Source organism: Equus quagga, chromosome 7 (genome assembly GCF_021613505.1).
Source record: "Equus quagga isolate Etosha38 chromosome 7, UCLA_HA_Equagga_1.0, whole genome shotgun sequence".
In the NCBI taxonomy this organism is placed as follows: Eukaryota; Metazoa; Chordata; class Mammalia; order Perissodactyla; family Equidae; genus Equus; species Equus quagga.
The window spans coordinates 70,444,567-70,465,920 of record NC_060273.1 but is presented as its reverse complement, the minus strand read 5'-3'; the positions used below and the strand labels follow the sequence as shown (position 1 = coordinate 70,465,920).

Below are 21,354 nucleotides of genomic sequence, written 5' to 3'. Positions count from 1 at the left end.
AGCCTGAGCCAGGACTGAGAAAGCGTGGTTCCCACCCGGCCTGGCTCACACTGGCTGAGGGACCTCAGGCCAATCACCTCCCACTTGGGTTCTTCTTTAGAAAGTACATTCAGACCCATCGTCTTATGGGATCCTCCCAGCAATCCTGTGAGGTGGCGAGCCTCGTTTACAGATGAGGAAACTGAGGCTCAAGAAGTGGTGGCTTGGCAAAGTCAAGCAGGCAGGGAGCTGTTCACCACAGCTTCCATTCAAAGGGAGGGCTCCGAGCCCTGTGCTTTTCCTCCATGCCCAGCGTGGTGATGGGCGTGACCCTGATGTTTGAGAAGTGGGCCCAAGCGGGTGCCTGGCCTGGTGTGTCAGGGACGCCTGCTTTCCTGGGTCAGCTTTGGTCCCCGAACCCTGCCTCTCCCCTGTCCCTGCAGCCTCCAAGTACACCAGGGTGGAGCAGCTGACCCTCCGGGAGCGCCTGGCCCGCATCAACACGCACACCCTCTCCAAAAAGACCACCCGGCTGAGCCAGCTGCTGAAGCAGGAGGCGGGGCTCGTGCCCAGGGTGAGCATGGGCAGCAAGGGTCTCGTCCCAACCATCCCAAGGGGCAAGACTGTCAGTGGGCAAGGCAGGGGGCTTAGACTCCTTGTGGAGATGAGGGAAACTGAGGCTGAGGGAGTGAAGTGACTTCCCAGCGTTGCATAGCCAGGAAGAGACAGAGTTGGCACCCCCACTTGATTCTGAAGAGCCAGGGGAGGGCTTTCTCCACTGCATCTTGTGCTACTCTTTCCCTGAGCATCTCTTTATACAGATAGGAGAAGTGCTAATCTCTGGGTCTGGACAGACCAAGATTGAGTATTTACTCTGAACCAGGTGTTATTTGATCCACAGTGAAGTAGGTGTTCCTATTACCCCATTTTGCAGATGAGAAGACAGGCCCAGAGAGGGTAAAATATCTGCCTAGGGTCACACAGCTAAGAAGCAAATGAACCAGGACTCATATGCTTGAGTGTTTGATTCCATGGTCTGAATATAAAACCACTAAGCTGCACTCACTGCCTCTAACCATCCCGCTCAGCTTGGGGGCTGGGGGAAGTGATTCTGATGCGCGGGTCTGTTGATGTGATCCCAGTGAGGACTTGGGACATGGGTATGGGATGTACCTTTCCCCCGTGTGGATGTTCTGGGCCCTCACGAGCATAACTTTACCGCCAGACGGAAGACAAAGAATTTGATGATTTAGAAGAAAGGTTCCACTGGGTGTCGCTGTGTGTAAAGGAGACGAAGAACAATGTGGCTGCCTACCTGGATAATCTGGAGGTGAGGATCCTGCCTGCCGTTAATAATGGGCTGGGCTGGGCCGGGTTCCCCAGGCAGGAGGTATGTGGGGCTCATCGGACAAGCTGGCAAAGGCACCAGCTACAGGAGCCCAAAGGAGGTGGTCATCTAGTCACTGGCTGCAGGCCAGAAGCAGGGCCATGTGCGAGGGCTCCTCAGCCCCCAGGGCGTCTGAGTAGGGCGTGAGCTCTGAGTAGCCCGTTGAGCTCTCAGGGGGTGAGGTTCTCACTGGGCAGGGTCAAAATTCACTGCGCTCAGAGCCCTCCAGAGGGACCCTTCCAGACCAGCACCTGGAGCAGGTGACAAACTCAGGAACCTGGAGGGGCCTGGCAAGTAATATTATTGAGTGAAATGTGTACGTATGTGTGAGGCTGAATATCTAACAGACACTTTATGAGACTTTCCAGTAGTGAAATTTATAAAAATATTTGGGATTTGAATGACTGAATGAAGGAAGGAAGGAATAAAATCTAAAAGGGGATAAAATCTCAGGGGAGTCTCTGCTCTGTGGGAAGGTAGACTCAGTGTAGTCTGCTCTTCCGATTTTAAGAAAAAAACCGTGGAAATTCAGACTTGCAGGTGAAATCTCATGATGTATCCACGTGAGCAACTAATTAAATAGAAATTTAAATGCTCTGCAGGCCCAAGACAATATATTTCTACACACTGCATTCAGCCCGCAGGAACACCAGTTTGCGTGACCGTCCAGCATGTCATTTTCCTTGTGCCCAGATCCCCCTTCATTCTTGTCATTGCTGCTGACTCATTGCTTCCACTCCGTCCCTTTTACATGGTTTTGTTGTCAATCACATCTGTTTGTGCAGACCAGCGTAGTCAGACGATAACAGGCTCTTTGGATAGTGGGATTTGGGGTGGCCTTATCGGGAGTGTGTAAAAGGAGTGAGGTCACAGGGCCACGCTCCCGTGTGGGGAGAGCTCGCTGCGTATTCCTGCTCCATCCTGGACCCCCAGTGGAAGGGTCTGAGCAACACAGTGAACCAGAAGGGGAAGGCATTCAGAGCTGTGTCCTAAGAAGGAATCGTGGGGCCTGGGGAGACACAGCTGGCTGTGTAGGGTCTGTGGACATTTGGATGTATTGAGGCTGCATTTCCATAGATGCAGGACTTAACACAACAGGTACAGTGTTGACGTGGATCCCCAAGTGAGAAAGCGACTCCCTCTTTCAATTCCCTGAGTCTAAGAAAAGCCTTTCGCTGGCGTGTCTGACACAGATGGAGCAGGTCTCCGGCTGGGAGCAGCAGGCAGTGACGTCCAGACAGAACTTAATAACAGTGTTTGTTTTTATAGCTATTATTCATACATGCCTACTTATGGTGATTATTACTGGCTTTCCCCTTATGGTTGTGACATAAGGTGGTTTTTTTTTAATGCATTTGTTTGTTTGTTTATTTTAAAGATTGGCCCTGAGCTAACATCTGTTGCCAATCTTCCTTTTGTTTTTTTTCCTTCTCCCTGAAGTCCCTCAGTACATAGTTGTATATTCTAGTTGTGGGTCCTTCTAGTTGTGGCATGTGGGACACCGCCTCAGCATGGCTTGGTGAGCAGTGCCATGTCTGCACCCAGGATCGAACCCGTGAAACCCTGGGCCGCCAAAGCGGAGCGCACAAACTTAACACTCAGCCATGGGGCCAGCCCCCTAATGCATTGACTTAAATAGGAATAGTTAGTTGATTTAAAGAAAAGTATTACTAGAACATGTGGAATATGGACATGGCAAAAAAAAAATCACAAAGGTGATGGGCAAATATGTGCAGTTTGGGAAGCACTGGAATAGGGAGAAAGATGTTGGCTCAGTCTAGGGAAGAACTCTCTAATCACTCAAGATGTGGAAGGACAGAATAGGCTGTGTGCTTCCCTGTCATGGCAGGTGTGCGGACAGCCTGGACAACCTCTGAGGGGGCATGGTGGACAGGGATTCAGGTGTGAGATGGCCACGACAGGCCGTGATTCGCTGTCCCCCATCCGCCCCGGTCCAGGCTTTCCTCCACTTCCGGCCGCAGGAGTGTGACCTGGACGTCGGCAGGGGGCCGGTGGTGCAGTACTGCAGCCTGACGAGAGACCTCCAGCTCCAGGCCTTCCCGGAGTTTGTGAGTGGGACTTCTCCGCTCCCCTTTCTTTGGTGGGCAGGTGGCAGAGCCTGAAAGAATGGTATTTCGACGTCAGGCAGTTCACAGGATTGTCACGCTCATAACCACCCGGATAGTGAGCAGGACGGAGATTATCATCAGTGCATTCTCCTGATAAAAATAGCTGCAGCTAACGTTTGTGGAGCCTCTCTATCCGCCAGGCACTGCGCTAAGCCCTTTACATTCTTCACCTCATTTAATCCTTGCAACATGGCTTACGAGGCAGATACTATTAATAGCCCCATTCTGCGCATGAGAGCTTCAGGCCCAGAGAGGGTGCCCTCCTGGGTTATTCAGATGTCACTGGCAAGCTGGCATCTGAGCCCTAAAGACTGTGCTTTTGATACCACTCGATACAAAATCTTTTTCAAGATCTGTGCACGGTGATGATGTGAAGTGACATATACTGAATACTTGCTCTGTGCCCGGCACTCTGCTAAGCTCCTTACATGTATTGGCTTACATGTATTGGCTTATATGTATTCAGGTGGGCACATTGAGAGCCCCAGAAAGGTTAGAAAACATGCTGGAGGTCACAGCTAGTTCGTAGGGGTGGGACTGGAGCCTGGTCCTGCCTATCTCCCAGCCCCTTCCCAGTGCCTGCCCTCTGCCACTTCCTTCCCAGCCTCCCAAGCCCACCCTTCCCCACAGAAGCGGCGGCTGGAAGGCCTGGTGTGGCAGCCACTGTGCAGCCTGGCCAAAACCCTGGCCGGCCCTCAGAACCTGATCAAGAAGCGTCTGGACAAACTCCTGGACTTTGAGCGGGTGGAAGAGAAGCTGTTGGAGGTGGGCAGTGTGTCCTACGAGGAGGAGGTGGCCCGGCACACGTACCAGGCACTCAACTCCATGCTGGTGGCCGAGCTCCCGCAGTTTAACCAGCTGGCCGTGCAGTGGCTGCGCCAGATCCTGTGCACGTTCGTGGCCCTCCAGAGGGACCTTGCCAAGCAGGTGCTGCAGAGGGCAGAGGGCAGCTTGGCTCAGGTAAGGCCCCTGGGACTGCGGCGCCTCTGGGGAAGAGCCAGGCAAGGCCTTGTCGCCCTTGCAGGCCGCTGCTTGCAGGAGCTGGGATGGACTGAGGTTGGGCCTTCCAAACAGGCCGTCAGGTGCTTAGGAGGAGCCCAGGGGACCTCCTGGCTCTCTCTCGTGCATCTTCTCCCTCCATTAATGGCATCAGACCATGAAAGCAAGGATAGAACTGGGATTCCAGGCCCTTCCAGGTTCTGGAACTCAGAAGCAGAGGAGGCTCTGCTGGGAAAATAGCAGACCTTGGGACTGCTCCCTGGGGTGGATTAGAAGTTGATGACAGAGGCAAGGTCCCTTCTATACTGTCAGGAGTCAATGTCTCGAGCTGGTGTTCCTGCTCCTGTTACTGCTTCTAGCAGCTGCCTCCCCCATGAGTACTTACTGTGTATCTGTGTGGAGCACCTTCTGTGTATTCTCTCTCTTAATCCTCACAATAACCCTACAGAGTTGGTGTTCTTACTATCCTCCTTTCAAAAGGAAGCTGAGGCTCAGAGAGGCTAAGCAGCTTTCCCAAGGCCACACAGCTAGTAGGATTTGAACCCTGGCAGTTCATCTCTATAGAGCCTGGGCTCTGAACCATAATGCTCGACAGCCGGTGAGAGGAGCTGTCTGCTGAAAGCATAAATAGGTCACAGAGAGGTTTGGACAAACCTCTAAGTACAAACTTTGATTTTAGAATTTTGAAGACTGGAGTTGATATAGGCAAGAATACTCAGCTGCTTTCAGATCTCTCTCTGATGTCAGCATCAGAGCTGAATGGCCTGTGGGTCCAACCTCCGGAGTAATTTCAGTACTCCTTGTACCACATGCTGTCTCCTGTGCTCCATGTTGCCCAGCTCAGCTTTCCCATCCAGTTTGTTCCATGAAAATTCCTCTAAAATTTGACCCCTTCACTGCCTTTCCAGCTCATAGTCCCACTCTATGCCTGTAGCCCCCACCTCCAGCACACCATGTCTGAGTGTGACCCCAGTCCCTTTGCCCAGACTGCTTCCTCGGCCTGGCATGCCCCTCCTCATCATCCCCAGTGCCTTTCACAGTGTGTGGTGTATGGGAAAAACTCCCTAGATATGTGACAGATGAATGAGTCTCTCCATGAAGCTCTCCGAATCCCCTCCCCCAGGTGGGAGAACCCATCTCCCCATCCCCTATCTTCCAGCAGCCCTCAGGTTGTGCCCCTGCTAAGCATTCTCAGAGTCTGCCTTCTGCTGGCGTGACGGATGAAGCTGTTTCTCCTCCTTGAGGAGGGCTGGGACTGTGGGCTGCTGCTTTTTGTCCCTCACTGCATTTAGTCTCTAGTTCTGTCTCAGACGCTCTTTTTGAATTGAGTTACGCCTGAGCCATCTGCAGAAAAGCATTTCTCTTCCCTGAAGGCAGAGGGTAAATCTGATTAGACGATCCTTTCATTCTCTCCCCGCCCTCTAGCTTTCTCTCCAGGGCTGCCAGACCCCTGTTTATTTGGAGGGGATGTGCAGGGCTGGGGAGTGTTACAGGATGCCAGTTGTGGTGGGGGGGGGGGGTCGACTTTATAAAAGCAGAAGGAGGGCATTTCTTGGTTGCCCCTGTAATATAGAATGTGAGGGCCTGTCAGTGATGATGCCAGCTTTGTCTGTGCCCATGGCCCATTCACCTGGACCAGTCCTGTGAGGCCTGGGAAGGGCCTGCAGGGTAGAACCTCAATCTGTCTGCATCCTGGGGGTGGGCGGGCGGCTCTAGGACAGAACCAAGAGCAGTGAGTTTAGTGACAAGCAGAAAGGACACATCTCTGTTAGCTGCGGGGTCTCTCTCATGCCTAGGGTGTCTGATAAGAATGCAGGAGATGCCTAACAGCACCAAGGTCTGAGGATGGAGCATTACTCAGAGCTCCTTGGGTTCCAAACCAGCTCAGGCATAAAGAAGACCATGTTGACTTATATAAATAGGAGGCCCTGAGGGAACCCAGCCTCAGGCCCATCAGCATTCAGTACCAATGATGTTGTCAGGACTCTGACTTTCCCCAGCTCTGGTTCCCTCTCTGGGTTCGCTTTATTCTCAGGCAGGCTTTTTCCTGCATGATGGGAGAGCTGGCCCACAAGAGCTGCAAGCGTTTACCTTTACATCTCAGAATCCAAAGGAAGAGCGACCCTGTTGTTCCAGCCTTCATATTCTAGATCTGGTGGGAGGATTTCAATTGGCCTTGCTTGGATCCACTGTCCAATCGTTGGACTGATCGTGGTGGATAGGAGAAAGGATGCCATGGCTGCCAGACCTGGGGCTGGAGCGCCAGGATGGGCAGTGCTACTCAACGCCCCAGCAGAATGCGTTCTGAAAGGGAAGTGGGGCAGTAGGCAGACAGAAACAACAGGTGACCGTGACAGAAAGGCCCATCTTAACATACCTGGAGCCAGAGTGTGGACTGCCAGGGTCTCCCTGTCCCCTCTCTCCCGACGAAGGCTCTGCTGACAGTGTCTGTCCCCCCGCCAGCTACCCCACCACCACATCCCTGAGCTGGCCTTCAGGAAACTGGTGGAGGATGCACTAGGCCAGACCAGTCACCAGCTTCACTCCTTTCAGAAGAACTTCGAGAAAGTGCTGCCACCTCCTACCATACAAGTAAGTGTCCTTCCTTCCCCACAAAGACTGTCCATCCTAAAGACCGTCACTCCTTCACCTGCCGGTGGGCAGAGGCCCAATCCCCTATTTCTTTTGCCTTTTCGTTTCCCAGCGTTTCCTGGTACCTGCGGGGACATCGCCCCTCTCCCTGGCTCCTTTCTCCCTGCGAGCTGGGCGTGGGGTCAGGCGGGGTTCACACCCCCATGCACACCTGTTCTTCATGGCCAGTAAGCATAAGAGCAGAATAGAACTCTTAGATCAAGAATAAGAAAACCCAAACATTTTAATATTAAGTGAAATTAGATATAATAATGGGCAAGTGGCACTAACATCTAAAAACCTGGAACTTCTTCAAATTTTTCATCAAAATTTACCGTTTCCTCACCACCTCCTCACTGAACCTGCTTCAAATACAGTCGTGCACCACATAATGACGTTTCAGTCAACGGCGGACCATACATACACCGGTGGCCCCATAAGTTAGTACCATACAGCCTACGTGTGTAGTAGGCTGTGCCATCTAGGTTTGTGTAAGTGCACTCTATGATGTTCACACGACGACAAAATTGCCTAACAAGGTGTTCCCGGACCATGTCCCTGATGTTAAGCAACGTATGACTGTACCAGCACTCAGGGTGAATACACAGTTTGAGTAAGGAGTCATTTAAATTTTCTTTTTGCTGTGGAATTTTTAGTCGCAAAAGACAGTGTTTCAGCTGCTTTATGGTTTATAAAACTTTGGCTAGCCGAGTGCTTTTCTTGCTAAAGTATTTTTCTCTAAAATGAAGGAAAGCGTATCTTCCAGTCCACTTGGAGGCTGGACCCAGGTCTTATATGTTTTTAAAGTAACTGAAGTAGCTGGAGGGAGAAGGGGCTCCCAGAGTGTGGCACAACCCGGGTGTGAGAAGACTGAATGTACCCAGGCCCATGGGAGACGAGAAGTGAGGGGTCAGGAAACAGCTTCAAGGTTCCCCAGAAGGGAGAAGGGGGCCTGGGGACCCAGAGACAAGTAAAGGACCCAGAGACAGATACAGGCGACCTTCACGTCAGGCCAGCGTGCAGGGGAGGGCAAAGACATCAGAGATGCACGTCTACTCCAAGGGGCGGCTGATGCCTCTCAGGTCGCAGCTGTCCCTGCCTCCTCCCCCCACACTGAGACTGCCCTGGCAGAGGTGTGGGCCATGGGCCCTGCAGCTTGGGAGCGGAACAGAGCAGCCACTCACGTGAGTCACGGGAACCTCCTGTCCCTGCTTAAAATAACATTTTTCTTGTTGGAAAAGCAATCCGTGCTGATTGTAGAAAAAAGAGAAGACACAGAAAAACAAAAAGAAGAAACAAATGGGAACAGCATAATCCCAGTGTATGTTATAAATTGGTAGGAAGAGAAGAGACCCCCCCTTCCCCATCTCTCCCCAGAACACCCCCCACTGCCATACACAGGTGCACGTGCGCACACACGTGCGCACTGCACATAAATTCCTGACTTATTTGGCTAAGGGTACAGGACCCACAGATGTGAGGTGGCCATCCAGGACAGGAGCAGTCCCAGTGATGTCTTTACACACGTCCCCCAGTCCCTCCAGGGAGTGCTGCTGGTCTCTGCACAGCAGGGGGCCTGCTGGACTAGAGAAAGTGGACCGATGTTGGCTACACCACTCGCTTTTGTACTCACCTTGACACCTCTGTTCTGAAAAAAAGCTCCCCGTCTCCACACTTCCGTGTCAGGGCCTATTTAGAAACATCGGTCCTCCTGGTTCTTGATCCTGAACCCATTCAGTGAACCCATTGGAATATCGGTAATGGCAGGGTCTGTGCCCAAATGTCCCTGAAGGGCGGCCCTACACCCAGCACCTTCCCACCCAGAGATGGCCATGTAGAACACGGTGAATACATATACATTATCTATCTATCTGTTTATCATAAGAGATAATATATAGTATATCTATATTCAACATTTTTAGTTTCTTCTTTATTTTACAAAAATGGGCCAATCACCCTGAGTGCCTTCTTGCTGATACTTTTGCGGGAAGCAGTGAATGAAAAAACAAAGGCAATGCCAGGAGATTTTTGGATGAGCTGAAAGTGCCACTGAGTCTCTCTCTCCAGCTAGACGGCAGTTTCCTTCAGGGAAAAACTCTCTCCTGTGTTCCTGCTATACCATTCACAAGGCTTACCGTGCCTTGTAAACAGCAGGTGCTCAATAAATACTTGTGGACTGAAAACTCGTGGAATAAAAGATAGCATTCCCTTTACTCCCACGTGTGTGAGGGTCTGCATGTGTCAGCCGTGTGCTGGCTGTTTAAGATGCCAGATGAGGGGCCGGCCCCGTGACCGAGTGGTTAAGTTCGTGAGCTCCACTGTTGCGGCCCAGGGTTTTGCCGGTTCGAATCCTGGGCGCGGACATGGCGCCACTCATCAGGCCATGCTGAGGCGGTGTCCCACATGCCACAACTAGAAAGATCCACAACTAAGAATATACAGCTAGGTACCGGGGGGCTTTGGGGAGAAAAAGGAAAAATAAAATAAAATCTTTAAAAAAAAAAAAGATGTTGGATGAGTAAGGCCTGGTGTCCACATGGAGCTCATAATGTTGCTCCTTGGGGTTGAAAGACCTCTGTAAGGCCTTTTCCTGTGGGATAACTTAGTTTGATGCTATGGGCAGAATTTGGGGTGCACTCCTGGAGTGTTGGAACTAAGAAATTTCAGAACCTGAATTAGAATTTTAGAAAATCCCAGAAATTTAGACTTTGGAAGGATATTAGAGGTGAAATTAGAGGTTTCTTCTGAGATGCTGTTCGATACTAAGAGCATGTGCTTCTCGTCTAATCCAGCCATGTGTTAGAGGGAGACTGTTGCCCCGATTGGGATGGGCCCATTGGCAGCCGAGGCAGGATGGGCCCAGAGCAACTGGCTCTCAGCATGTGGGCACACGTTGGAGCCGGCTTTTGCATGCCCACTCACGCACCTGTGTCTGTCTCTGTCCCTCCTCCCCCAGCCGCTCCTTCCAGGGGCTGAACGCCAAGTGCAGGCCCTCCTGAGCAGGTATGGCCCGGGAAAGCTGTACCAGGTGACAAGCAACATCAGCGGGGCTGGGACTCTGGACCTGACACTGCCACGGGGCCAAATTGTGGCCCTCCTTCAAAACAAGGACACCAAAGGCAATAGCAGCCGCTGGCTGGTGGACACTGGGGGTACGTGGGACTTTGTGAGCCCTTCTCCTCCCTCTGGGAAAACCACCCAACAGGAGCCAGTGGGGAGATGCAGGCACTCCTGTGGGCCGGGCTGGCTGTGCAAATCCTGCATGGGAATGAGCAGAGGTGAAAATGCAGGGCTTGGGGCACAGCTGGCTTAGTGTGGTACATGGAATGCCAAAAAGAGGAATTCAGTCTTTCATTGCAACAGCCGTTAGCAAGCACCTACTGTTTGCTGGGTGCTATGCAAGGAAGAGGGACCCTACCCTGGGGACCTCACAGACCACTGGGGTAACGGAGCTGTATGGAGAGAACTTCAGCATCACCCTGGAAGATGCGGATACGCGGAGCAGGGATGCTTGGATCCCAGCTACGTGGACAGACATCCAGATTGAGGGAGGGGTTATCCTGTTCCTTCTGCACTTGCCACGCCGTTGGGTGTGCTCTTCAGTTCTGGGTGCCCCAGTGTAACGGGGCAGGAGGCAGGAGGCAGGTGAACCCAGCAGGAGATGGTCCAGCAGAGTGTCTTCCAGAGAAGGGCATGTGACCACAAGATGCAGGTCACACAGGACTACTTGGCGGGAGTGGTGCTGTCTATGTAGAGTTTCTCCCCCTTCAGATAGTTTATTGCAATTATTAAGTATTTTAGTGTGTATTAGAAAAAACATAGCTAGTACATAAAACCAGGATTTTATTCATATTGTATGGTACAAGACTAAGTTTTAAAAAGTGAGTCTATTAAAAAATTAAGAAACAGTACAAATCCAGCAGAAATCATGAAAGGACAGTCTCATGACTCGACTTGCAAAACTGCTGCATGGAGATTAAAGTGAGGCCCCTGGGGTCAAGAGGACTGGGTTTGGACCCCAGCTCTGCTACTTTACGAACTGTATGATCTTGGAGAAGTCACGGAGCCTCTCTGAGCTCGGTTGGCTCCGCCGTAAAATGGAGAGTTGGTGGGAAGACTAGATAATCAAATGCTGGCCTGGTACCTAGCAAGCTCTAGGGCAGTGCTGGCCATTCATAACGATAACAGCCAGAGGAACACTGGGGTAGTCGCTACATGTGAAGGAACTGGGGGCATTTGGGGAGGGGAAAGGCAATTTCTGCCTTCTAGAACCGGCTGTCCTGGGTCAAGGAAGCAACCTTGCTAGGGCTGCCCCTAGAGGGGTAGGGGACTAAGAAAGCAGTTTTCACACCAGTCCGAGGAAGAACTTTGTATCTCTGTCAGAGCTGTTTAAAACGGAGTGGGCTGCCTTAGCAGGGAATGAGCTCCGTGTCACTGGGGGTGTGTAAGCAGAAGCTGGAAACCCCTGGAAGCGGGGTGGGGTGGAAGTGGGTTTGTGAGGTTCCCAGGTTACCTATTCAGGTCCTCTTTAGGGCTGAGAAGCTGTGCTGGGGGCATTCATATCCACGAACGGTGGTGACTTCCTCTCCCGCTAAAAGGGATGGGGATGGTTGTTCTGCAGCCAGATAATATTCTACATATCCTGTAGGACATCGAGGATATGTGCCAGCTGGGAAACTGGAGCTGTACCGCGTCGTCCCCAGGGACAAGGAGCTCAAAGGACAGGCGGGGCCTCACGAGGACTCCCGACATCTAACACCAGAGCCCACTCCAGTGCCAGTCTCTTCTGTCCCAACCATGACCCAGGTGAGTCTGGGAGAGGGGTGGGTTTTGCCTCCCCACGGCCACCTAGAGTGGGGCTTTGATTTTCCTCCTCTGGAGGGGCCACCATCCTGTGAGCCCATGGCCTTGATCAGTGGCCACATTAGTGTCCTGGCCAGAGGTGGACCGGAGAAGGGAGCCTCCTGTCCCTGCCACATCAACAACAGAGAGCTAACCCTTTGCTGCCCATCAGTAGGGCAAGTGGCATTTGTTCATTCATTCATTCATTCAGTATTTGCCAGACACTGTGTTAGATGAGAGAGAGAAAATGACGAGCAAAAGTAAATCTCGGTCCTGGCCTTCCTCAAATTTATAATCTTGGGGAGGGGAGAACAGCAATTAATAAAACAGTCATATGAATAATCGTAAAGTTATAGCAGTTGAATTAGCTTCCTGGACCCAATTTCCAAAATGGGAGGGGGTGTTCCTCACACCAACAAAGAATTCTTGGGCACCAGCAGCATGTCCCACAATTCAGCTCACTTCTGACACTATCTACCCAGAGATAGCATCAGACCCCACAGGTTAAGGCCTCAGTCCTATTAGACTGTCCCCCCACACTGCAGACACTGATCTCAAGTCCAGGTTGTCACCTGTGCTTCTGACCGACAGGTGGTAAATCAGAGGACCCCACGACCCCCTTCTCGGGTTTGAGTGATTTGCTAGAGCGGCTCACAGAACTCAGAGAAACATTTTACTTACTAGGTTATCGGTTTACTATAAAATGATGCAACCAGGAACAGCCAGATGGAAGAGATGTATAGGGGATGGTATGTGGGAAGGTGGGGGGCGTCCATGCCCTCTCCCCAAATCCCCACGTGTTTACCAACCTGAAGGCTCTCTTCCCCTCTCCTTTTGGGTCTTTATGGAGGCTTCATCACATAGGTGTGATAGATTAAATCATTGGCCGTTGGTGGCCGTTGGTGATTGATTCAACCTCCAGCCCCTCTCCTGTGCCTGGAGGTCAGAGGGTGGGACTGAAAGCTCCGACCCGCTGATCACGTGGTCGGCTCTCCTGGCAGCCAGCCCCATCCTTAGGTGCTTCCAAAAGTCACCTCATCACATCACAAACGATACCTTTATCTCTCTCAACACTTAGGAAATTCTGAGGGTTTGGGGAGCTGTGAGTCCAGAACCATGGATGAAGACCAAATATATATGAGAAATATATTTTGGTCATCTGAATGAGCAATGTGTATTTCTTATAAATCACAATATCACACAGTAAGTGCCAGAGCCCTGGGTGTGGGAGGGGTTCAGCAAAGGTTCTTCTGAGAGGAATGATGCTTTTTCTCTGATTTGAAGGGTGAGTAGGGATTAATTGGATAAAGGGGGTGTTTTGGGGTGCACGTGGGAAGAGTGCTCCAGAAAGCGTACACAGAGAATGCAAACGCCTAGTGACAGGGGAGGATAGGGGGCCCTGAGGAACTGGGTGAGGCCGTTGTGGCTGGAAAGAGTGAGGGGCAGGGAGAATGAGGTGCTGCTGGACAGGTGGGCAGGGCCAGGCTGGCAGGGCCTTGTGGCCTTGGCAAGGGTGTTGGTCTTCTCTTAAAAGCAATGGGAAACATGTACACGCATGTTCATAGCAGCGTTATTCATAATAGCCAAAAAGTGGAAACAACCCAAGTGTCTATCAACTGAAGAATGGATAAACAAAATGTGGTATATCCATATAAATGAATATCATTCAGCCATAAAAAAGAATGGAGTGCTGATACATGTACTTAGACACAGAAGGCCACGTATCGTATGATTCTGTTCGTAGGAAATGTCCAGAATAGGCAAATGCATAGAGACAGAAGGTAGATCCGTGATTGGCAGAGGCTCGGGGGAGAGGGCATGGGAAGTGACTGCTAGCTGGTATGGGGTTTCTTTTTGCGGGTGATAAAGATGTTCTGAAATTAGAAGTGGTGATAGTTACACAACCTTGTGAACATATTAAAAACTACTGAATTTTACCCTGTAAAGGGTGAATATTATGGTATGTGAATTATATCTCAAAACAAAAAGAATTGATAGGAAGCTATTTAAGGATTTGGCTGTTCAGGCACAGAGTCCCCAAGGGGGAAGAAGCTCAGTGGGGTCACTGTGAGGATTGGATGAGATTGTGAAGCCCCGCCGGGCCTGTGTGAGCCTCCATAAATGGAGGCTACGCTCACAGTTACCGTCAGCAGAAAGGAGAGCTTTGCAGGTGACAGTTAAGCAACAGAGAGAACCCAGGCTGAGGGGCGGGAGCCCAGAGGCAATGAGGACGTGCTTGCAGTGAATAGCTGTGGGGTGCCTCTGGCCAGGGCGGCTGGAGGAGCCTGGAGTGGGCTGCATAGAAGCCTGCAGAAGCTATGCTGTTTAGCTTGTGACACTCTCCCAGGAAGGCACTCAGGCCAAGATCCTGGAGCATTAGCCAGAAGTATTGCACCCAGGCTGCCTCCTGCTGGACAGTCCCACCTATCAGCAAAGGACCCTCAAGGATCCCACTCAGGCCCAGCCCCAGCCAGGGTGAGCAGTGTCTCTGGGAACCCCCACCCAGGGGCTCACGTGGGTGAGCTCAGCTGTCCATGTACGCAGACACATCAGCAGTTTCCTTTTTGTTTGTGGGGCTGCTCAGTGGGACTCACATGGGGTCACATCTTCCCTTGCTCCTGATTGGTCCTGAGGCTTGGTCCACAGTAATAACAGTAATGGTAAAAATAGTCAAAGCAGCCTGTGTTTATTGAGCCCTTACTATGTACCAGACACAGGCATTCATTCATTCAATTCCCACAGTTACCTGGAGGGGAGGCTGTCCCTAATCCCATTTTGCGGATGATAAAACAGAGGCGCAGAGAGGTGAAATATTAGCCTAATAAATGCCCTCCCCTCCAGTTTTTACTCCAGTTTGATGCCTCTCCCCAAAACATAACCAAGTCACCAAACCTCCTGTCTCTACTCCAAGCTGGGAAACTGGCCTGGGCTGATGACACCCTTAGATCTGGGCGGCATTGGGGAGGGTGCTGAGTCCTCTGCTCAGTGACTTGGCTGCGTGGACTGAGAGCACTCGTCCTGAGGCCAGACAGGCCTAGCTTCACTACTGTGTGATTTTGAGTAAATTTCTTTACTTCTCCAAGTCCCAATTTCCTTATCTGAAAAATGGGGCAAAGAGAATTATAGAATTGTGAAAATCAAAACCAGGCAAAGTGCTGGAATAGAGTCTGCCATAGGGAAGGTAGGAGCAGAAGTAGCCGTGTCTTTAGCACAAACGATGTGCTTGGGAGGCGGTGGCTGCCCAGCTATGGGCGCTGAGTCAGGTGGGAGGGAACAGGATAAATAGCCTCTCTGGGTTGGGTTTGTCTGTTTTGCCACCCTGACCATTTCTGTGTCGCTCCCCATGTGTTTCAGGTGGTGGCAGTGTACCCCTTTCTGGCCAGAAGCAGCCATGAAGTGAGTCTGCAGGCAGGCCAGCCAGTGACTGTGCTGGAGGCCCAGGACAAGAAGGGGAACCCGGAGTGGAGCCTTGTGGAAGTGGACGGACAGCGGGGATATGTGCCTTCCAGCTTCCTGGCCAGGGCCCCAAGCCCGGCTCCGTGGGGCTGGAGTCTGCCCTCTTAGGGTGCCCTCCTTGGAGCCCATGTTGTCAAGAGAGGGGGGAGGCTTAGAGGCTATGACCCCAGGAGAGAAGAAAAGCAAAGAGAAGGCGAGGGTGGAACGGGAGATCAGGCCAGAGTGGGATGAAGGGCACCCAGAAAAGGAGGGGGCCGTGAAGAGTGCCTGGCGTGGGAGGGCATGGAAGACCCCAGCCAGGACCACTCGTTATGTCTGCTTACGAGGTTGCCCCAACCTGGAGTCTCACACCCTGGATGGCAGGTCAAGTTGATGAGGACTTGTAGCTGATGGCCAGTCTTACCTCTGCCCCATCTGGGCCTGCCCATGCGAGTGGGTCACCCAGGTGAATGCTGCCTGTGTGCTCTGTGGTTGCAGGGAGGGGCGCTGGAGAAGTCCAGAACGGGCTGGCCTGCCGGTTCCCTCCCCACATGTGGTATCAGGAGACACCATAGCCGACCAGTCACCTTTTATTTCTCCCTGCTGGGAGCTGAGTTGTCTTGGGCGGTGAACTCTGGGAGCCCTCTCCAGCAGGCTTGTCCGGGCAGTGCAGAGGTTCCCAGAAGACTCTTGGTGGGGCCTGGGAGTGGGCGTCACCAAGTCACGGTTCTGGAATGTGTGTAGGCAAAGTCAGAGGCTGTTCCAGGGAAGAGGGGATTTTGAGGGTATGTCAGGTGTGGCGCACGAGGCTGCTGGCAGCAGTTGTACACTGCTGCTGTGTTCTCTGGACTGGAGACAAAGGCGCATGCAAATCACAGGGGAAACTGTGCCTCAGGTGGTTAAAGTCCTGGTGGGTGGGGGAGGTTAGGTAATGGCTTGGTTTCCTGTTTCTGGAAGCTGGGGAGCCAGAGGAACCTCCAGTGGTTTCAAGAGCCTGCCGAGGCCTGGAGGCAACAGTGGACGTGAAGTCACTTGGCTGTGGGACCTTAGACATAGGACACCACCTCAGTTTTCCCATCCATAAAGCCCTAACTCACAGTTTTGCGGTGAGAATGACGTGAGGCTAAGGATGTGGAAGCTCCTTGCATCGCAGGGTGTGGTATAAATGTAAATTGCTGTTGGAAGCAGGATGTGTTGGAAGTGGTGTCAGGATGGCCCCAGCATCGGCCAGCCCTGCCTGCACTGGAAGCATTCCTGCCGCCATGCCCCATGCCCAGGCCCACGGCCGATGTCGTTAATCAACATGGCATCCTTTCCCGTAAACCCAGGATCTACCTCAGGATCCTTCTTGCGTTCTAGGCAGCCAATCTCTTGCACTCAGTGAGGTCAAACCCTATGGTCATCCCTTTCTAGAACCTGGAAATTGAAAACCACTTCCTGTTCAAGGAAGACAGAGAGGCAGTTTTGGGTGCAGCTGCTGTTGGATCATCCCTTCTCGGTTGTCACTCTGGGCTATGATAAATTGCCAGGTTCACGGAAGAGGGAAAAGGTGATCCAGCCTGATCTTTAATATGAATTACAAATTTTGGAACCAGCCCAAGTTAGAGTGTGTGTAAAAGCAGGTGGCAGTTTAGCCTTATTTCCAAGAACATCTCTATGTGATTATAATATAGTGCCTAAAGCTGTTAGCTCTGGTTTTGGGAGGGCTAATTTTAAGAAATAGAGACATGTCTGTGTCAGTCCTTAACTCATCTCCTCTGGGCTTCTGAAAGCTTGAAGCCTGCATAATACAAGAGAAACTCAGTCCCCACCATCCCTTTCCTGGCGCCAAATTCACTGTACCAGATGCTCTTGACTCATTTTCCTTTCTCTTTCCTGCTCAGCTTTCTGATACAAATAGGAAGCATAGAGGAGCAGATGATAAAGTAGGAAATCCATTGGTGGGTCCACAGTGCTTGTGAGAGCTCCTGTGTGCTGGAACTTGAGCTCAGGGCTTCTCGAGATGGCTGCTCTCTGTAGTCATCTGGGCAGCTTTCAACTATGAGTGACGCCAGGATCCCTGCCCCCCCCCCCCCCCCCCTTCCATGTAATTGGTCTGGGGTGTAGCCCGAGCCTCAGGAATTCAAAAAGTTCTCCAGAATTCTAGTGTCTGGCCAGGGTTGGAGACCTCTGCCCTAGCCACGTAGTGGTGGACGAGATAGACGTGGGGTCAGAAATGGCCACAACTATAAGCTAGGACATGCCCTGTCTGAGCTTTGTACTAGCTCAGATGTTTTGAACAGGCAGCTTTAGAGGTGGTTTGAACGAGGACAGCCTGTTCTGTCAGGTCCCAGAATGTATATTTATTAAGTGCCGTTAAAAGGGACCTGCGCAAAATTGGATGTTCTTGTAGGCGTAAGGGAGAAAACCGAAATACACTTGGAATCAAATCTGTCTCATGAAGGGAAAATAAGAATGGGTTCAGTAGCACATGAGTTATGGTTTCTCGTAGACCAGCTAATGAGATTAAAAGTCACTGAAGGGTGAGAAAATGCATATTGAAAAGATGGAGAATGGCCTGAATTTTCTCCAGGGGACTTTGTGTAATGTGCCTTTTTTTCCCCTCGAATGCCTGGAACCATTGCACTGTGTCTTATGTATTTCACTGTCAGACTGTCACGTATTAAACTTGCTCAAGCATTTGCCTATGAACCAAATAAGACTTCAGGAGTTGGAGACTGACTCCCAAGGGTGCCCCTCGCTCCCTGCGACGGAGTGAGAGCTCTTCAACCTTTGGGGCCCCAACCCAGTTTTGGACGTGAGGCCAAGATACAGTATCAAAGGAAAGATGAGTGAATTTCTGATTAATATGACAAGCTCTAGCTTGGTGAATAACTGATGTGAACTACTGGGAATAAAGGACTTCAAAGATGGAAGTGTGTCTGGAATTGGTGTGACTCTAACCGTTGGGTAGTCAGATGCCCCAGTGTGACATTTGTTCACTGACACCTGCTGTACATAAATATGGCACCTCACTCATTCAGGTGTTCACTTAATGAGTGTCTACTGCACACCTTTGGTGTCTCCCAGAGTTGGTCTTAGCTGCTGGGGGTACAGCGAGAAATCAGGCAGACGGGGTCCTGTCCTCCCAAAGCCCACAGTCTGGTGAGGGAGACAGAGAAGTCACCAGTCAGTTACAGACAGTGGAAGTGTTAGGATAGGGCAATAACAGGTGCCACCAGAGCCCAAGAGGGGCAGTCCCTGACTCAGACTTGGCAACTTAGGAAGTCTTCCTGGAAGAAGTGATATCCAAGCTGAGGCCTGATGAGTAACTAGGGTTAGGTGAAGGTGGGGTGGAGGGCACGTGCAAAGGCCCAGAGCTAGAGCGAGCGTGGCTCGTCGGAGAACTGAAATGCTGTAGAGCTAGCACACAGGTGCGTGAAGCCGTGGTGGGTGCAGTGAGATGCTTAAAGAGGTCAGCATGGTAAGGAGCTTTGCGTTTTATCCTGAGGGCAGTGGAGGGGGCACTGAAAGGTTTGAAGCGGAGGAGTGACATGCCAGGGTTGTATTTTAGGATGCAAGTTCTGGTTCATCCCGAAATCTCCCTAAGCGTCCGTCACATGCCTCAAGTAACAGATATTCAGTACGTATTGCTCAGGGAAACATCCCAGAGGGGATGGGAACACCACAGCCTGCCTCCAAGGAATCTCACCGTCAGCTGTAGCAACAACATGAGCATCAGGCAGCCACCTGGCACCAAGGGGCAAGATGCTGTCCGCCCCAGAGGAGGCCTATGGACCAGGTGCTCAGACAACGGGGAGTTTTGGGGTGGCTGAGGTGGTCAGGAAGCCTTCCTGGAGGAGGTGGGGCAGGTGCTGGCCTTGTGGGATGAGTAGGTTTAGGGAAATGAAAAGGGAAAGAGAAGCTGCTCAGGCCTGGGGAGGCAGGTGGTGTGAAAAGTGCCCGGCGCTTGGACTTAGAACACCTGAGTTCAAGGTCTACTTGCCAGTAGGCAAGTAGCAAATGCACCTATCATGGTTTTTGCATGAGAAGAAGCTGGTGAGGCCCCTGCCTGCAACGTACTCATTGTGGAGTTCTGGCTTATAAAGGCGCCCCTGACTCCCTCCACCAGGACCTGACTTCCGGAAGGGTCCTTTTTGGGCCTGTTGTAGTAGGGCAGAGACTAAAATACTCCGGACTCGGGATGAGAAAAAAGCGGGACTGCACTCCTGGCAGCATCCCGAGGGGCTGGGATCCTGAACAATCCATTCTCTCAACCTTGCTCATCAGTTTTCTTATCAGTATTTTCTCAGCTTACCTTTTCTGTTTTCTCCTCTGTAAAACGGGTACAATTCCTCTTCTCACAGGGTGAGTGAGAGGAGTAAATGAAACATCGGTGTGGCGTGAATAGTTGTGGATGGCTTCAGGAGTACCACTGCTGTGTAGACAGAACATGTGAGCTATGACCACCAGGTGGCAGCAGGGCTCTACCAATTTGAGGTAGGCTTGGGAGGTGCCATGGAGTCAAACTGAAGTAAATGCTCCGTGGTGCCAGGCAGGTGGTGCAAATGAGAGGAAGACCCAGATGAAAGACATTAGGGAGTGGTGGGGACTGTGTTGGACCAGAGCATACACGCTCAGTCTAAACGAGCTTGCAGCTTCGTGGCTCCAACCGATGTTGCCACATCAGAATGAGGGTCCAGTGGTACCAAACATTCTGATTTTTTAAGAGAAGCTGGAAACCAGGGTGTTTTTTATTTTATTGAGGTCATAATAGTTTATAACATTGTGAAATTTCAGTTGAACATTATTATTTGTTAGTCAGTATATTAATGTGCCCCTTTACCCCTTATGCCCACCCCCAACCCCCTTCTCCTCTGGTAACCACTAATCTCTTCTCTTTGTCCATGTGTTTATTTATCTTCCACGTATGAGTGAAATCATGGGGTGTTTATCTTTCTCAGTCTGGCTATTTTGCTTAACATAATACCCTCAAGGTTCATCCATGTCGTTATAAATGGGACGATTTTGTCTTTTTTATGGCTGAGTAGTATTCCATTGTATGTATATACCACATCTTCTTTATCCACTCATCCATAGAAGGGCACTTGGGTTGCTTCAGATATGATTTGCAGATATTTCCTCCCGGTTGGTGGGTCGTCTTTTTGTTTTGTTCTTGGTGGTAACCAGGGTTTTTGTTTGTTTTTGTTTTTTAATGTGAAATCTGGGTGGAGACTGTGCGGGCCATGACTAGCCTTCTCTTTGCGTCTTCTGCCTGAGTGTGGGTTGACTGTTGTGGGTGGAGACTCTCCACTGAAGAATTTCAGTCAGCCCTCCCTACCCGTGGGTTCAACATCCACAGAGTCAACCAGTCATGGGCTGGAAGGCCTACGGTGGTTGTGTCTGTTCTGCACATGTACGGACTTTTCTCTCGTCATTATTCCCTAAACAACACAGTATAACAACTATTTACTTAGCATTTACATTGGATTAGGTATTATAAATAATCTAGAGATGATTAATGTGCATGGGAGGATGTGGATAAGTTGTATGCAAATACTACTCCATTTTATAGAAGGCACTTGAGCTCCGGGGATTTTGGTGTCAGTGCGAGCCTGGAACCAATCGCCTGGGGATGCTGAGGGAAGGTGGTAGTTTCACATGTTTGTATTTCCTGTGAAATGCTTTCGTGTGTCTCCACTTTCTCACTACTTCCTCAAACATTAATTTTCCTTCCTTAGATCTCCGGGGAGCACTGTTTTCCTTTTATGCTGTTATTACTGTCATTGCTGTCTTCAGACTTTTATTCGATTGTGGGCCATACTTTCTGACCCACCCCTGAGGATCTCCATAGTCTCTATCTCTCAAGGTTCTTTTTAGGATTAAATGAGATACTGAGATAAATTCACTTAGCCCAGCACCTGGCTCATTTGTGCTCCATAAACACAGTTATCATTATTATGGGGAACTTCA

At 50.9% G+C, this 21,354-nt stretch overlaps 1 protein-coding gene across 12 annotated transcripts in view; it reads left to right on the top strand.

Moving 5' to 3' along the window:
• The window catches only part of ARHGEF37 (Rho guanine nucleotide exchange factor 37), a 49,259-nt gene extending 31,763 nt beyond the window's left edge, over nt 1-17,496 (top strand). For all 12 annotated transcript variants that reach the window (XM_046666219.1, XM_046666215.1, XM_046666217.1 and 9 more), the window contains 8 exons: nt 423-553; nt 1,205-1,309; nt 3,325-3,435; nt 4,126-4,455; nt 6,958-7,086; nt 10,082-10,277; nt 11,774-11,931; nt 15,322-17,496. In XM_046666219.1, coding sequence (XP_046522175.1) covers nt 423-553; nt 1,205-1,309; nt 3,325-3,435; nt 4,126-4,455; nt 6,958-7,086; nt 10,082-10,277; nt 11,774-11,931; nt 15,322-15,531 — 1,370 coding nt within the window. In that variant the 3' untranslated portion in view covers nt 15,532-17,496. The remainder of the gene's footprint in view (nt 1-422; nt 554-1,204; nt 1,310-3,324; nt 3,436-4,125; nt 4,456-6,957; nt 7,087-10,081; nt 10,278-11,773; nt 11,932-15,321) is intronic.
• The last annotated feature ends 3,858 nt before the right edge of the window (nt 17,497-21,354 follow it).